The sequence below is a fragment of the Ammodytes marinus genome (assembly GCF_949987685.1).
Source record: "Ammodytes marinus genome assembly, chromosome: 10".
NCBI classification, from domain to species: domain Eukaryota; kingdom Metazoa; phylum Chordata; class Actinopteri; order Uranoscopiformes; family Ammodytidae; genus Ammodytes; species Ammodytes marinus.
The window spans coordinates 14,632,296-14,651,090 of record NC_137214.1 but is presented as its reverse complement, the minus strand read 5'-3'; the positions used below and the strand labels follow the sequence as shown (position 1 = coordinate 14,651,090).

Here is an 18,795-nt window from a genome sequence, read left to right as displayed (position 1 = left end):
CATTTCTCAATTTTTCTGTCTCAGGGATGAAAGATTGGTTCTGATTCACATTTCACCACTTGTGCTGCGCCTCACCCAAGACACAACCAGCACTCAAGATCCAGGCCCCAAGATGGTGGGTTGAGTCCTGACGTGGGCGGAAAGGTGAGGGCAGGATGTTCTTATTTACAATGACTGCTGCTGTGTCCTGTAGCAGCAGAGTAATTGTTGTGGTGATAAAAGAAAAACAGTCTGCAGCACATCCACACACTGCAGGGTACGGCTGGACAAAAGAGGATTATTTACACATAGATATAAAAAGCTGTGTATCCTGTTTCTAATGTTAAAAATAAATCCAGCAAATATTTTTTCTAAACACTTTGGCAGATAGATTGGATCTGATGTGACAATGATGGTTTACGTTTGATTCTGTTTCCTCTTGAGACAAGATAACTGATGTTACCTTTAACCTCAAGTTACACTGTGTGTTGATTTTATCAAAGGCAGTGTTGCATGTTAAGGTCAGTTTAATGATCTACTTTGTAATTTAGGTGGAAACTGTCATTAAGAAACATACTGACAACAGATTAGTGAGGTGATATTGATATATTAATCAAACCTATATCAGTCCTAGATTGAAATGCTCTAATAAATCCCATTCAGGGTAATTTCAGTTGCTTTTAGAAGGAGAGTTTTCCACTAAAATATATATAAAATATATATATATATTACTGTGGTTTCTGTTCCATATTTCCATGGACAGCTGTATTACTGTCACATCTCTGTATTTTACCTTTCTAACCGGTACCCATAGTTGTAGTCTGACACAAAAAGATTAGATAGGCTAGTATATGTCTAATCGTTATTTATGATGAAGTGATCTCCCCCTCAGTAGCCTGAAGAAAGGAGTTTGTCCCCCCCAAAAAAGTGACGTTGCGTCCTTCCTCTGTGTCTCCATAAAAACGTGCCTCACGCATGGACTGTAGCCTAAGTGTTTTGCAAGGGAGGAGGTCCAAGGCGCGCATGAAAGGCAGGAGCTGATTGATCTTGCTTTTGTGGGGCTATACCAGACACTAGTTAGAAACTGTTACACCTCTCACTCAACTATTATTTTTCACCATCCATTCATTTTGATTAATTTCTCTATTTTTGGTTCGGGAGCACCTGCCCCGGGGATAGAGCGGTACATCCGTCTCCTCATTGCGGGATCGGGAGTTGGACTACCCAGCTGCGCAGGAGAGCTCCCCCGCGAAACGCGTCATGGGATACGGGAGAATCACTGCCGCTTTTTGCATGCGCACCTGAGGGTTTTGAGGATTTACAGCAAATACTTTAAAAAAAGAAAAAAAAAACTCTAAACGCTTTTTAGAAGAAACTTTTTCCAGTCTCGCGGAATTATAAGCCTCTGCCAAGGACTCTTACTTTTATTTCTTACACACGGTTTGGATTTCGGTGAGGAGTTGGCAGCATGGTCTCATCCCTCAGCTTCAAATTGGTCGTGGTCATCTTGTGTTGTTCATCACTCGCAAATGGTAAGAAATGATTCTGACTGATACATTTTTTTTGGCGTAGCCTAATAGAGTTTTAAAGGCTAGGCTACTTGAAAGAACAGAATTTAAAAAATCGCACAGTTTGACAGTTTGATTCTTTTCAATTAATGAATAATGCATGTCGTTTTTATAGATAATCTTAGCAACTGTTAGTTATAAGAAGGATAAGTAAATAAAGTGTCCTCTTTTTATTCATCTTCGTAATAATCTTATTTTACCATGTTTAATTGGGCTGTAAACAAGCTTATTATTTTCATCGACATTTTTGCTTTTTTCACTCTGAATTTTATAATTTTTAAATTGTTAATTTTGTATAAATATGTCTGTTTAAATTTGATTGTTTATGGAAAGGTACATGTGTCAACAGTTTGAAGTTGTCAATGGACCTGCGTTTCTCACCCAAGCCGCTAGAGGTAGTCTTGTCCCGCTATTATTTGGTGATTATTAACAAAAATGTGTCGACTTTTGACAGGCAAGTTTAACAGATGGGCAGTATTTGTATTTGAATATGAGACTGATTTTATTAATGACATTTTGATTTAGATATGGTATCTTGGATATTCTAAATACATTGCAAATCAGACCGTTTGTGATATAGCCTACAGTGGCCTATATATTATGAAAAACATTTATTCCAGCTATTGTTATCAGTGAGTGAACAGGATTAAACATTTTGGGAGGAGAATGCATGTTTCCTCTGACAGCACAATCAGCGTCATTGTCTCAGTGTCACTCCAAAAAAACTAAGAGTAAAAAGGTGGATGTTCCTCTACTTTGTGCCAGGTCCAGTGTGCCAGACTGATAGGCCCAGTAAGCCTTCCTTATTATTTCCAAATAAACAGCCCATCCAAACAAAGGAAATACTGTCCATGTTTACCCCTCCCCCAGCACACACACACACACACACACACACACACACACACACACACACACACACACACACACACACACATAATCGTACTCCGCCTATGAAGCTTTGTCTACGATGTTTTTGAGTAGATTTCCTTCACTGTCCACACACAAAGCGTGGGAAATACACAAGGAGGAAGCGGACGTAGGGGCAAGAGGCAGCCTGGAATTGTTCTGGCCAGTAAAGGTCACGGAAATGTGACACGCTACCTGAGTAAAGATTTCTTCCTGGAGCTCCTTGTGTTCATATTGAGCGATGTCAAACTCCATCCACAAGACAATGGCAGGGAGGAAAGGAGGGTATTGTTTTTGCATAGGAGCCACTAACTGGTAAAGCCATTAGTTATTGATGGTGCTTCAAGTTTTTTCTGTTTATTTTAAGGTGTGTGACACAATTAACTTGGTAACTTAAGCACAGAGCTGCACAGAAACAATGCATTCATGCTTAACCACCAAAATTAAGATTAATGTTGCATTTTGTCATTGTCGTTGCCGTACCATAATATTACATTTATGATTTTATCACAGAGAGACATTGATAGAGGCTTTAACCATATTTTAACAGTCTTCTAGTTTGACATTCTGACTCGCCATTTTTCTGCTGTTATTATAATGACTGAAGATATTATTGAATTTTAGACCTAGAAGCTAGCTTGTTTTTGTTTTGACATAAAATTCCCCTTTCTTCACTCATCATGGTCAGAGTTCTCTTTTAATCTGCACTACGTTGCCTTGGTCAAACATCTATTTTTCTACAATGAGAACAGTTTTTTTCTTTTCTTTCTAGCAGTGAGTTGATGTTGTGGCTAATTTGTTTTGGATTCGTTTTCTCTTTCCTGCTGAGACACTTGAGATGGAGTGGAAAATGGAAGTGATTGAGAGGTCAACCTAGTGCATTGGGGTCTCATTGCTCACTGACAGTTCCTCAGGGTCCATGCAGGCAGCTCTAGAAAAGCACATCCATACACACACACTCACCTGGATTGGGAGACTTAACATCAGAGCAGAAAAGTTATCCCCTTACCAGGATATTTAACTTAACAAATTGCTTTGTGTAGCTGTTCTTATGGGATGATTGCGGCATCTGGTCCATACTAGGCATATGCACCCTAAGCCAGCAATATATTTTCTTTGAATCCTGCATGGGATTTCAATTTCGCGGGGCTTCTGTCTGGTAACTTCAGTTAATCATAAGTTATGGAACACGAATCCTCTGGGTTTACCATTTCGGACTCATGCTAGCACATTTTGTTTGTTGGCTCTACTCAACTTTATATAACCAGGAATGGCCACCCATCATGGCCAGATGTTCCTTTATTTTGTTTTTTTAACAGGAGTCTGGGGCATTTTGCCTCCAAATCTCCAAAGGCTAATATACGGCTAATAAAAAAGGCACTCTCCGTATATGTTGTGTTAACCTTGCAGTTGGCAAAGTGGAGTGTTTCAGAAAAGATGTATGTGAGAGAAAACTCCAGCACGCACGTAGAATGTAACACAGCCTAGGCAGTGATAGCTGCTCCTTATTTTGGCAGGTGGTCCTGTCCCAAGTCCTGACAAATGTTGTAACTTTATGTTGAATGTTTAGCCTTTTGTGAATATGACTCTTTGTCTTGAACATGTCAAACGTAAGGCAACTTACCATTATCTTGATTAAAAAGTTAACGTTAAAGTTCCTTATTGGAGTGGAAGCATATCCCTATTTGAAATATTTGAAACAGCTTTAAACTGCTACTGTGTATAGTGTGTTGCATGCGTCAGATTACAATGATTAGACAATCAACAGGCTAAACAGAATGTGTGCCATCTCATTAGCTCATTTCAGTGGCTGTTGCAGATCGGCGACTATTCGCTACTGTTTTGCTCCTGTTGTCATGGCTGTTATAAAAGCAAATGACAAGAGTGACCCTGCACACTTTTGTTAATCAGTAATTAGTTCTCAAGAGAATTTTCATGTCACATTGTCACTTTAGCCTTGAAAACACCCAAAAAAGATTTTTCTGTCCTTACTCTCTCAAAAAAGAAGAAGGGAATTCCGCACATTATTTCCTGCACTTGAAGGGATGTGACTTTTTGTTTCCTGTTTAATTCAGTGAGAGTACAGTCATCGCATACCGTAACAATGGTTCTTATTACGCAACATCAAGGATGAGCTATTGGCATGCTACAACAGCTAGGCTGGTGACATGACATCTTGCCAACAGTTCCGTCAACTCATGATGTCCTTCGAAGTTCTGTCAAGTTGAAGTGAGGTAACAACTCTGGGCAGTTATTGGGTTAAAGTGCCCCCAAAAAAAGTAAATCCTTTAATGGCTTTATTTGAAGTAAGGTAAGCAATAAGGGTAGATAGTGTCAACTATCAGTTGAGTTGCTGAATCTCTGGCTTGATTAATTGAAAAACTCTGTCATTGTTTGGCTGTTCTTCCAGACTAAATATTTAAACAGCATTTTCTGGGCCACAAACATTTGCGAATAGTGTAGCAAGTATTCTGGGATTCAACTGTGTTTGAATTTTCAGTCTTTATTTCCTGACTGGTAATGATCCTACTGCAAATGTTTTCCAAACACTATGTCCTGTGCCACTTCCTTTCGTCAATGCCAAGTGAGGACCAGGACATACAAATGGGATCCTGGTCCGATGGTGATCTTAATAAACTCTGTAATAATCTGTTTGAATTTGTGTGACTGGCAAGACCACATCAATATTAGGCTGAAAAAATCAACCAGAAGTCCCTCAGCCTCCCTCTCTCTCTCTCTGGATCTCTCTCTCCCTCCTTCACTGTCTTTGTTCCATGCCTGTCCTCTCCTTAATGGCTCTTAATGAGAACCAGCTTCAGGCCTCTTTGAACCAACACAATAAGCACAATTTCTGGCATTTTTCAGGGCGCTCTGCGTGAGGAATGCAGCACACAGCTGTTACGGCGGGTTAGGGGTTCAGGAAGCTTGCTGAGGTCAGCGTTGGGCAGGCACTGGGGCAGGTGGGAGTTTGGAGGGTGTGGGTGTAGAGAGACAATCACAGGATGATTTTTCTCTCTTTTAACGGGCTGTTGCAGGCCCCTGCTGATTCCTCCATCTGCAGTGTGTTACTGAGGATAATACGGGAAAAAATTGGCCAGTTTTGTAGTGATGAGCTGCCTGGCAGTGCAATTCAAGGTCAGGAAGATGTTTTCGATTGCTGTTTTTGGTGTTGTGTGCAAGCAGATGCCAGCATTCATACACGTGTTGCTTTTGTATCAGAACATAAGCCAAATAACTGATGTGTGTACATGCAGGAATTGTAAATCCCAGGGGGTCAAATTCTGCTTGATTTATGATTTAAGTTCTTATTTCCAACAATCATATAATTTGACTTGCTGCCAATTTATTTGAAAACACACACACACACACACACACACACACACACACACACACACACACACACACACAAAAGAACATTCTTAAGGACATTTTTGACAGCTAAAGAGAAATCAACAAACTCATGAAATGTAGATTCCGTAATTTTTATCAATGTCAATTTGTTTTCAGTTTTTAATCTAATATACAGCTGAAAGCATGTGGGATCACAACATGCAAGAATATATGCCACATCCTTTCCCCTCTGCATAACCTTGGACAATAAAACAATGATGTTCTAATATTTTGTGAGGAAGCCGATATATTGAGTCCTGCCAACACTGGCACTGACTGTTCATTTTTAGCACAACAGCTGCTCTCAATAATAAGCAAATACTATTGAGATGTGTGTGAGTGTGTGTTTTTCTGTTTATGTGTGTTTGTATTTGTAAATGCAGCTGTACTTGTTGTTTGTGTGTGGATTTCAATGTGCGCGTGTATATACACGTGTCCGTATGTCATTCTGGGAGTAAGCTGTTGTGTAACTCCATTGTCCTTTCACTATTACAAATAAAGAATTCCCTGGAAGACAGTCACTGGACTTAATAATAAGTCTTAATAATAACTTGTTTTCTGACCACAATGAGAAGCTGTTCAGGCAGCTCATTGAAAAGAAGGAAATCACATATGGGACTGTGACACCTCCTGGACAGCCGAGAGAATCACAGTGTTTCCTATGTTGATCACAGATAGAGGGACCTCTCAACAGACAGCTGGCTGTACACCAAGTGGAGGCCACCTTTGAATCAAACATCTCAACCTCATATTGTAATGCTAGCATTTAGAGTGCAAGATCAATGGTAAATGTAGAAATTACTTGTACCTTAAAGAGAAAGGAAGCGGCCACTGAAGGAGGTTGAGCGCTAGATTGGGTGGAAACGCATACAAATACACTCATCAGGGTCTTCCTCGGTTCTCCATGATTTGGTCTGATTTGACCTTTGCCTAAGAGGCTGGAGCATATCAGTTGAAATTGAACCCACATGCACAGCACTGAAGTGATTCTGATATGTGGGTGGGAAGTTAATGGGATGATGTAAATGTGCATGTTTCTTTGCCTTTTATTAAGTGAGTGTGTGTGTGTGTGTGTGTGTGTGTGTGTGTGTGTGTGTGTGTGTGTGTGTGTGTGTGTGTGTGTGTGTGTGTGTGTGTGTGTGTGTGTGTGTGTGTGTGTGTTTGTATTCAACAGGACATTCTGAGAGACATCACTCGCCTAGGATTCTGCCCTCTGGCAATCCCCTCACTCTTCATAAGGATGCTATGCTAAGCCTCATATGCAGGTATGCAACATGAATGTTTGTGTCAATGCCAAGTGAACCAAAACAACATTTAAACATGATCAGTGTTTAATGAAACAGTAGTAGATCTAACACTAATGTAACGTACATAGATGTGTTTCCATTTTATATCTCTTCATACTTGTATCGCCCTACGTTCTACTCTACTCCACTAGATGACTGATTCATATTTTAAATACAAAACATGTTGATCTTACTAAATATTATGCATTGTTACAGTTTATTCTATGACCATTGGTATGCACTTAGTACTTTCACTTAAGTAACATCTTCAATTAGGACATTTACTTGTTAAGTATTTTACTAATTTCTTTTGCTTAAAGAGGACCTATTATACTACTTTTCTGGTCTTAATTTCTTGTTTTACACTGCTACAGAGCAACCTGACACGAATCACATCACAAAAAACTATGTAGATTTTCGGGAAGCTCTTTCTCTTATTTTGGCGATCCAGCACGTCCTGTCAACACTTGAGTGTGTGTGCTTCGGCAATCTCCGCTCCCTCCGTCTGTGATCGGCCATCTCCGCTCCCCTCCCCCCCTCCTGCAAACCCCACTCCGTTGTGATTGGTTACCTTCCTTCCGGAACACAGACGCGAACAGGGAAGTGACAGCATTACCATACATGGAAACATCCGCGTGGTGACTTCACAAAGTTACATGCGACGTCACAAAGTTACGGAAGGGTAGACCGCTTTGAACACGTGACTTCTCGACTGGCTAGAATAGTGTTTAGTGCTCTGCACAGACACCCCAGACGGTCAGCAGGGAATACGTCGAAATGCATGTAAGTCATTATTTGATAATTTAGTATGGTTAAGCATGACTATGAATCATCATAACAACGTTTATAGGTCATAAAAGTCAAAAAGCATCATAGGTCCGCTTTAAGGATTCAAATACTAATTGTTTCCCTCTGCATTTGGTCATTGATAAATATCTAAATTTATTATTAGTGTGATTTGGTAAGTATCCTGCCTCGCAGCCGCAGGAATACTTCAACCTCCGTTTTTTAAATAATTGAACAAGGTTATGCCCCAATTTTCTTTCCCTTTGGTCAGTTATCAGAGGTCATTCAGGCCAATAGGAATCTGTTTCTGAATTATCACTGCAGCCATAAAGTTTAAACTCTGGTCTCATTACATGATATTAAGCCCTGGGGAAGTAATTCCTGGGCTTTTGAACACAATCTTTCAAAGAAACCAGTGGTGATGGTCCACATATATATCAGTCTGATTGCAATTTCCTTAAGGGATGGTGGGACCCAAGAGTGCTGCATTCACATTTGCTAAGAATTTAGAGAGACTTGCATCATTTTGTAGGACCGCGAGGAATGTTCAGGAACCCATGTCTATCTAATGTAATGCTTCCCTACAAGGCCATATGCAAAGACGCCTGGCCCATACAGCGCTATCGTGTTTTCTGTCACTGGCCGAGAGCTGGAGATTGCTTGACCCCGAAAGGCAGCGGCAGGGGCGTTGCACCAAATTCTGGGCCCCTATACAGGAAGTCCTGATGGGCCCTCTGAGAGGCGGTCTCTATGTTTGTCTATAGTCCAAAATGTATGAGTGACTGGTCCCTCTCTGAGCCAGATAACAACACAATGTTTCTATTGATGAATGACCAAATCATTACGCGTACTTGAACACAACCCCTGGTCTAATGACTCTTAATAAACATGCACACACACAGTGTTTCTCACAGGAATTTGGGAGACTGTGTCGTGGACCCTGGACCTTCTAGGGGGGTCCGGGGGAATGCTCCCCCGGAAGATTTTTTTTTAAATGTTTAAGTAAAATTCATCAATCTGGTGCACTTTGAGAAGAAAACTAAGGCTAAATCAACTGTTCCTATGTAAGCTATTTAGTACTATTTTCTGGAATAATTTATAGACACAGAATGACCAAAAAGCAGAAAGAAGAAATGTACATGTTTAAAAAATCCAGTCAGCTTTGGGAATTTTCCCTTCGTTTGTATTTATTAATGGCCCAATATAGGCCCCTGATCTTCGTAGCCCCGAACAATGTTATTTAAAAAATAGCAAAAATGTACTGACGAATGAAAGGCCCCTGATATATATATTTTTTTCCTAAATAAAATTTTTCGGGGCCTAAATTGAGCCAGTAAAAAAAATTAAATAAAAAAAATACGTTTTTATATTTTTTGGGTGCAGCCCCCCTCTGCCTTGGGCCCCCCAAGCCTGTTCGCAGTCCTACGGCCCTGAACGGAACTGACCATCGTCAGATGCTCATAATTACCGAGTAGAAGTTGAATGCGTCATAATACAATACAATGCAGCCTCTGAATGGGCGCATAGGCTACTGGAGCACTGTCAGACAGTAATATGTGTAAAACACATAGTCACTGTAGTAGTAACGTTCAGTTATTATAACTACAGTAGGAACCGTTGCTCTACAATGAACTGGCGACTTTTTTTTTTTTTTTCTTAAATGAACTGGCGACTTGATCAGAGTGTAGCGCGGCCAGATGACAGCTAACGTAGGCTCCAGCCTGCGCCCCGTCAAAGGTAATGTTATGAATAAACAAGTAGTAGGGTAGGCCTAATTGTTTCAGCCTCCCTCTGTAGTTTTACTCTCACCATTCTTAGAAAAACTGTTTTTGATGTCCTGGGCCCCTGCTCTGCTGCTCATAGCCTACTCTGGTCTCCTTCTCATCTCTTTTCTGGTGTGCGAGCTTGTGCTTTTTTGGGGGCATCCTCGCCTGCTGGAGTTCACTTCGCTCGCGCTCACTTAATTCCAATGAGGAAGAACGAACCGCGGGGTGGACCAAACCATTTTTTAAGAAGGGGCGAAGGGGGTTATTGAAATGATTACAATTAGAATATTGTATGACTTGTGGCTTTGTTCTAATTCAGACTCATTCGTATGATTATATATTAGTTCACTGTATAGGCCTACACAATAATTTTGTCATAGATTCTACTGGGGGCTGTGTGGGCCCTAGCTGGCTGTGGGCCCTTATAATCGTCATAACCTTTACCCCCTTAACGACGGCGCTGGGCAGCGGTATGCAAAATATGTTTGATGTTCCTCCGGGATTTCTTTAATGAGAGTTTGAAAATGGACGCTGTGTGAAAAGAATGTGTTAGCTGAGCACGTCATTCAAGAAAAACATGTTCCCATGTGAAAGTTCAAGTTATTGGATGAGTCAAGATTAAGTCAAAATAAACTTAAAATGAACATCACGTCAAAAAGTCTCATGGGGCACAGCAGCCGCTGCCATCCTTAACTGAAAAGTATTTGAGTTATTTGCCAGCTGTGACACTTTCTTCTTAAAATAGATCCAAGTTTTGGGTCCAGTGGAAAGACAGTTTTCTTTTACACAAAGCAGCCTCAGCCATCCAATCTTAAGTCGACCAACCGATTTTGTCCTCGGGTTCATCTAATGCCGTGCACTGTCTTCTGTCAGAGGTCATGATCGGCTGCACTGGACACTTCCCCATCGATTGATCTCATCAGAGGGGGTGAAGGTGGAGTCGTGTGTCTCTCGACGTCACCCTCACTGCAGTAATCTGACAGTCCCACACCTAAATGCCAGTGACACCGGAAAGTACAGCTGTAAATACTACAGAGATGGTTCAGACGACATCACCTCGACCTACGTCTTTGTCAAAGGTGAGACCTGCCAGCACTTTGACCACTTTGGATTCTAAATCCTTTTCATCAAATACACTCAATGAAGCTGTGGGAATAAAAGGGAATAAAGCTGTGCAGTCTCTTGGATTTATGACATATCCCCTCCAGTCCAGTCTAAGTCATTTCCAGCATGAAAAAAACTTAATGTAATAATAAGAAATACAAATACAAATAACAAGATACAAAATCTGGAAAATATCCATTTAAGCGAGTAAAAAAAACAGGATAAGTCAGCAAGAATGGGAGTAAATGAGAAAGGGAAACATTGAAAAAAAGGAAAGAAATAAAGACAGAAAAATACAGAATTTACAGTTATGCAAGTTATTCCTTGCATTTGAGCCCATGTGCCCCAGTTCTCTTTTTCAGAGAGCAAGAGGAAGTGGTTTCTTTTCTCCTGGAGGTGGAAGGGTGAGCTTGATTGCACGGGAAGCCCTGGTCATTGACTGTGATTTCCTGCTCTAGCTACTGTTTTCCTAAGTCTCCCCTAAAGCGTCAAATGACAGCATCACTTGCCGGGCAGCATGGAGGAGAGCCAAGTTTTAAATTAGCCTCAGCCCATTTTACATACATATGTTTTCAACTTTGAAACAGTTGATACATACACTTTAAATAAATATAAAATCCAGAATTTCTGGTCTAAGGGATGGGAAATAATTTCAGATAAAGCGGACTAAACTAAATGCTGCATGCACTTTTTTCCTTCTTCTGTTGCTCTGTGAATGTGGTTTCCAGTTTGTCTGCATATCAAGCAGCCTGCTGTGCCTATGTTTAGTCTAAAGCTCTCTTTTCAAAGGCCTTCAGCTGTTTATTACATCACTTTCCATGCTTACTTTTCAAATAATTGTTCCTTTATCACACCACTACTCCTTGACCTCTCACCATTGGCAGTTTATTTGTGTTGCCGTGAAGTTCCCACAGCGTCCATGTGTGTGATGCCTGTCGGAACACACCACTAGGCTGATTGCTCTATCTGTGCTCTGCTGCTTTTTCCTGTCAGGATTAACTGATCCGAGATTTCATCTGTGTGCTGGACGCCTTGACATTGCCCTGATTCAATTGCACTGCTAAACTCAGCTCCAGCATAACCGTTTGTTTTTTGGATCAGCAGCTGTAAATTTGCTACAGAACATGGTTCACCCAAAGGACAAATGTTAGGGGGCCCCATCTGGTATGAAAGGGGATTTCTGACTGACCTGTGTTTTATCCCACTTATTTTGGTGTTTTTTTTGTTTTGTTTTGTCCCTCAGATCCCGAACAACCATTTGTGAAGCCTTATTATCGTGAAGCTTACGGGCTGGGCATCTACAGGCATGAGACCAGCCTTGTGGTCCCCTGCCGAACGTCCTCTAATGATACTGCTGTAACACTGACGGGGGTAAGGCATCACAAAGACAATCATTTCACACGCTGCTCATGCTTTCCACTTATAGGTTACGTTGTTTTATTGTACTGTATATAGCAATGCTCTGTATGTGTTCTTAAGACCTTCAGTCAGTACTACTGTATGTACAGCATATATGTCACTCTAAGAAATCAAGATTGCGATTAATACCACAACAGGTTATTCTTACTTGTCCTCTCTGGCAAAGACAGCATTTCCACTCTGTGCTTAAGGCGTCTCACTGGTTCTCACACTCGATGTGTGTTAAATCACTCTTGCACGCAGAAACAGACCAGGGACAGTGGCATGTCTGAGGGAAGCTCAGAGGCGGCAAAAGGAGTCATCCTGTCTGCTTCTTGTAAGAGCAGGAAGGTGCTCCAAGAGTGTTTTTCTTAGTATAGATTCTCAGACTAAATTTAGTCTCCCCCCCCCCCACCCCAACTCTTACAAACGTCAGGAAATGCAGTAGAAAAACAGTACACACTGTGTCCAGTCACAGGAAACAACAGATAAAAAAACACTTTATGGGGCACTCCGGTGGCGTAGTGGATAGAGTGCGTACCATATTGGCTCCGGCCTTCGTTGCAGTGGTCGCGGGTTCAAATCTGAACTGTGGACCTTTACTGCAGGTCATCCCCCCTCTCTCTCTGTCTCCCCATTTCAACTCTGTACTATCTAATAAAGCTTGAAAATGCCAAAAAAATATCTTAAAAAAATAAATAAAAAAAACACTTCATGAGGATTATCACACTTGGTGCCAGGATGTCAATCAGTGGAGCGGAGATGTGTCAAACAATGTGGATTGCACAATGCTTATGTATCCATGCCGACCAAAAAGCTGTGTGCTATTTTGTCATATTTGAAGGATTGATACATTACCATGTGGAACAGTCCATTCAGTGGACAAACACATCTGACTCAGATGGCATAGATAGTGGTTGTGTTGACCTTCCTGCTATTGGTAAATCCATGGCACTCCTCCTTCCTCCTCCCTTTCCTTCCTTCCCTTCCCTTGCCTCCTTTCCCATCCACACTCCTGGCATGAGAACAAACAGCAGCAGGCACACGCATGCTCTTTTTCCGAGCTTGCAATGTGTGTTGTGCTCTATTGCATAAATGATTGCATAGGTAACACTCCACCAAACAATTCAAACTAATTTGATTTTCACTCTCACAAACGTCTATCCTCAGCTGGGCCCAGTAGAGCATGAGTCACATGGTAAATGAAGCTGAGTGCATCTGGTTTAGTGACCTTTAATAAACATCACCACACATCTATGGGTGCTGAAAAAACATTCCTGTTCTGCCCTCTTGATTGCAGATCCCGGCTTTATCAGAGAAGACTCTTAAAGGGATGGTATGGGATCCAAAGGTGGGATTCAAGATTCCCTACGGTCCCTTCACTTCGTATAGTATGCTCACCTGTAACACCATGGTCAACGGTCGGGAGCTGAGGTCAATGTACATCCCTGTTAGATGGAGTGAGTCTGTCAAAACTGTCTTATTTAAAAAAATAAATCGTGGAAATCGTATTGATTTCTCTTTTTCTTGAGAATTTTTCGCAGTCACCTCATATTTGTGTCCATTTTACAGCTAGCTTTCTTAATAATGTGAAGATCACCCCAGAGCGTGTCAAAGTGTTGGTTGGAGACACCCTTACCCTCAACTGTACTGGTGAGACTACCTATAATGGAAGAATCAACTTCACATGGGAATTTCCAAGGAGGAAAGTAAGTTAAGGAATTACTTTTGACCGTGTTTGACTGGAATGTACAGTATATAAAGGGGATCTTGACTAGCAGTGGAGTTAATGGTACCTTCTTTGTCTTCAGGAAAATCTGAGCTATACATACAAGAACTTAGTTAACCCTGCTAGGGTTATCGTGATGAGCAAGTCTTTAGTCTTGCCAAAAATTACCATGGAGGATAAGGGGATATACCGCTGCAAAGCTGAGATTGACCCTACGAAGCCTAAGAATGCCTCAGCAAAAGTCATTGTCTATGGTTAGTGCGCTTTGGATGGATTATAAATCTAATTCAAAATGCAAGGAATTTTTACATCTAAATGATCATGATATACAAACCAATACAATGATGGCTTTATGTTTTTTTTTCTTTTCCAGAGCATCCTTACCTTAATATCTCCTATAGGCATGAGAGTCATAAGGAAATGGTTGTCCAAGAAGGCTTTAAGAAGGTTGTGTTTCATCCAAAGGTCAATGCTTTGCCACCACCAGACATGTTAGCATGGTAAGTTACGTACATTGCACTATATTTGCCACTGTAATACAATGAGAAAAAAGTGCAGATAAAAATAAATATATTTACTACATTATTTTTATTAATATGTATGCAGTGTGCTGAATGCTGTGCAACCCAAAATAAATATTTTGTAAGTGAACTTTCCATTCACTTATTTTCATTGCTTATTATTATATTTATTTTTCCAATTTTAGGTATAAGGATGGAGTCCCTATCACGAAGAATTCCACCTGTTACACCCTGTCTGGTTTCAGCTTGATGATCGTTGACGTGCAGCTGAAGCATGCTGGGGTCTTCACCATAAGCCTGGGCAACCAAGTGAAGGGCTTGTACAGGAATCTGAGCTACACTCTGGAAGTCAACTGTAAGCTCTTGCCATAAACCTGATAATTTGACTGCTGATCCTGAGGAAATTAAGCAGTGCCTTGGCTGTTTGATTGAGGCTGCCTCAGCACTGAAGCTGCTCTCAGTACAGTTCACTGGACGGCAGGTAGCAGCTCTAGAATGAGAGGAATTTGGGGGCTTGTTGATTCCAGGGCTGGATTGACGTAGCATGGGCAGCTGTTGTTGATTATTGGGGCTCTTTTGAAGGGGCTTGGCGCAGTGTGTAAATGGCATAGGCTCTATTCTACACGCAGACTCCAGCCGCTACAGACCCCCCGCCCCCTCAGTCCCCAGCAGTTATCTGCATCCTCAGCATGTGTATATAGTGCAGCTCACATAAACAACATGTTCCATATGATATGTATACATCTTGAAAGAAACAAGGACTGAGTATGTAATTCTTTGTTTTGATGACTTTTTAAGAAAACTGATAGCTGTTAACACTTAGAGGTTAGAAATGTTATAGGCAAAGTCTGCTTTTTATAGAGAACAGAGAAGTCAGTAGTTTCAAGCTTACCATGGGGGGCAGAGCTTTTTTCACTGCATTCTTTAAACATTTTCTAGGAATCCCAGTAGCATGCCAAAAAGGGGAAAAATCAGCCCACTTCTGGCTTGTATATGCTTTATTTATGGTCCTTGAATGTCCCACTTCACAAAACATTAATTTATTGGAATGACAAAAAATAAAACACAAACAAAGTGAAGAGAGAGTCCTGGTATCAATTAGAGAGCTATTTTAAACATAACTATAAGAGTCTCTTAGAGCTGTCACAATGTACCAGGTTAAATATGTGTTGTACGTGATGGCATGTGATGGTATGTGTGTGTGTGTGTGTGTGTGTGTGTGTGTGTGTGTGTGTGTTGTGTATGTATGTGTGTAGTGGGACACAGGTTTTGTTATTTGTGGCTGTGCGCACCCTGACTATTTCAGCTGCTCAATACAGAGAGATTGGCCAAGGGATATGGGCTGCCTCCTAAGTTTGGACAAGGATCTTTGTTTTCGATTGAAGCACATATGGTTGATTCACTGACCTCGGCCACAGTGGGGTCGTTCTTTGACCTACAGCCCCGGGCTAGCCAATCCTCCTGCCATTCTTCTCTTACGCAGTGTCTAAAGGACAACGGGTGTCAATGGCACCTTTTTCATGGCTATCCATCATGAAGATAGGGATTCACAAGACACAAGATTCTGGGCTGGCAAAGTTTGTTTGATCTAACCTGTTCTGTCTATGTCTCTTTTTCTCTTCTCGCTCACAGTAAAGCCAGCTATTTCAGAGGTGGAGCTCGCCACTGTGGACGTGCAGCCCTTCATGTTTGGCAAACAGCATCAGCTAACCTGCACTGCTTACGGGTTGCCCATGCCAAACATTACTTGGTGGTGGCAACCTTGTCAATCTGACCCTACGCTTAAGAAGTAAGTCACCAACGCACTATGCTCTAACTCTAAGCATCGAAATGTTTAAACTAGACTTTTTGTTTTCATGGTTAATTTAATCCAACCTTGGAAGTATTAAAGGCTAATCAAAAGGAAAGTGCTCCTGATTTAAGTCAGTAGATAAGTGTAGGGTCCGGAGCCACCAGTCCAGCCCGGGGATCCCATTAAACTGATCTTATTTTGACTGAATTTCTGCAGCCCAGAATATGACACATTAATCAAAGAAACAAAGTCCTCAAGAACTTCCCTCTCATTTGTGGCCAGTGGCTGTGTAGGCTGAAGGAGAAACACAGCGGAGTTCTATTAATCTCAGATTCCCCCGAGCTGTTACAGAGCTGAGCAGAGCAGAATGTATGAGTGACTGTGCAGGAATACCGGCCTGGTAATGAACCCACAAACAAGATGAACGTTTTCTGACATCCTGGCTTGTCAATGACAGCAGGAGACCCGCGAGTCCTACCATCATGAAAACAATAGGCCATTACCCTTGGGTTATCGGGCACCAACACCATTAGCAAAAACAACATTGTGGACTGCTGCAAAAAAAAAGATAAAAATGTCTATTACATGTTCAATGGTGTTAATCTACCGGTACCTACATTGTTTTACTCATTCATTCATTTACCTCAAAAACCCACTTGTACTTGCCAGATTTATGATAAATAATAGCAGAGTGTTAGTTGGGTCAAAGCGACTCTTTCTGCCGACTTAAAGATAATCAGGGCTGGCAGTGGGAACAGTGGCTGGGCCATGGCAGGCGGCTAATGAGACAGAGGAACAGTTAAAGCCTGGTGGGAGGCCAATTGTGCATAATGTTTGTTTTGTACAGTACTGACCCTGTAAAGTACCTGTCACTGTAAATCCAACTTGGAGCCCTTCAAAATCATATCTCATAAAAATCTTAGGGAGACACAGACTATTTGGGGAGGGGGGGTTCGGAGGTTATGTTGGATGCACAAAGAGGCAGAGAGTGTAGGGTGCAGTGATATAGTCTTTATCACTAGGGTGAGAAGTTATCAGCAGTCCCTTGTTGACCGCCAAGGTCTTAGGATCAACCTTATCTCCTCTGGCCAGAACGTGTGTGGGGGGGGGGGGCTTCCTGTACAAGGTGACGCACAGCACAGCCCTTCCTGTCGCTGTTGCTGTTTCCTCCTCGGCCTCTCCTCTCATCAGACTGATTGTTCACCACTACAGGCGGTGAAGGGTTTGGGGTGGGGGGTGGGGGGGGGGCGATCAAATCAAAGCTTTTCTCTAGGTTTTGTAACCCAGACAAACTGGTCTAGACCTGGATTCTACCCAAATCAGTCTCAGAGGTCTTTTGAAATACCCTAAGGCTTTTTTTTACGATAACATGTTGCACATTATAACCATTTGATCTGAGCAGGATGTGTTTAAGCATTGTACCAAGATTCGTCGTCTTTTTCTGCTGGGTTGTATTGTTTAATATCCAACACAACTACAACTGTCTCGACACATACTGACAGAATGACTGCATGGTCAGTTTAATTGCATTTTTTCTGTCCCGCAGTTGCGTTGCTGACACCAAGAAAATCATTGTCAGAACTGATGGCACCGACAACCGGATTAAGAGCATAAACATGAAGACTGAACTGATTGAAGGGAAAAACAAGGTACTAAGTGTTTTCACTTTCTGTGAACTGTCCACATGTCTTTAAACAATGGATGCACTTGTAGCATACTTTCTTCACCGTGAAATGAGGTTGTTGCAGGGACCAAGTCAACAGTAGGATTTATATGAGAATTGGATCAAGAACATGTCCAGATATCCAGGGAACAGCTGCTATGTCAGATTCAAATACTAAATCTCCTGTGGCGGAGGTTTGAAAGTCAGATTCAACCTTTAAAATCCATTAATCCTCTCAACTTTCCCCCTTTTGGCAGCGAGATACTACTTCTCCACAATGAAAATCATTCATTTTGTCTGCATTAGTTTTGACCAGAACCCATGATGAGGTCTCAGCAGAATCTTAGGAAAAAAACTGTTTTGTTTTTCATTGCTGTGGCCTGATCGATTTTTGAAATAAGCAACCACAATAATATGGTAAATATATAGTTGGTTTCACATAAATAATTTGCTATCATATAACAATGATAACTATTTTACATTTGCAGCAGAGATTAAAGAGCCCTCACACTATTATAACTGCATTTGTTTTCCTTTGGTGCAAAGTCCTCCTATAAGGAGCAACCTCTCTACCACAGAGTTCCTGCCCTTTGAGGCCCACATTTCTGAAATGGTGCACCCATTACTGACAGACACAGCTCATTTCCCCCAACTGGAGTGAAATACACTCTCCATATGAAGAAGACTTGTAAATAAAGCATCCGCAGCTTCATCCTAGGCCTTGCCAAAGACACATCTTTTATTCTTACATCAGTTAATCTATTCGGCTGTTGAGACCGGAGCTAAGCCTCATAAACAGTACAAAAGCTATATGGCTTAAGTCATGCGTGTGCCAAGAGGGGCGAGAAGAGACTTTTATAGATTCTACCCTACACCATTACCTGTGAAGAAGGGCCATTAAATACAC

General features: G+C 41.4%; 1 protein-coding gene across 1 annotated transcript in view; it reads left to right on the top strand.

Annotated features, from left to right (window-relative positions):
• Window positions 1–994: 994 nt before the first annotated feature.
• The window catches only part of kdrl (kinase insert domain receptor like), a 47,503-nt gene continuing 29,702 nt past the window's right edge, over window positions 995–18,795 (top strand). The window contains exons 1-11 of the mRNA XM_080036169.1: window positions 995–1,511; window positions 7,018–7,108; window positions 10,555–10,760; window positions 12,029–12,156; window positions 13,484–13,643; window positions 13,756–13,892; window positions 13,995–14,166; window positions 14,286–14,412; window positions 14,619–14,788; window positions 16,066–16,222; window positions 17,772–17,874. Coding sequence (XP_079892295.1) covers window positions 1,448–1,511; window positions 7,018–7,108; window positions 10,555–10,760; window positions 12,029–12,156; window positions 13,484–13,643; window positions 13,756–13,892; window positions 13,995–14,166; window positions 14,286–14,412; window positions 14,619–14,788; window positions 16,066–16,222; window positions 17,772–17,874 — 1,515 coding nt within the window. The 5' untranslated portion in view covers window positions 995–1,447. The remainder of the gene's footprint in view (window positions 1,512–7,017; window positions 7,109–10,554; window positions 10,761–12,028; window positions 12,157–13,483; window positions 13,644–13,755; window positions 13,893–13,994; window positions 14,167–14,285; window positions 14,413–14,618; window positions 14,789–16,065; window positions 16,223–17,771; window positions 17,875–18,795) is intronic.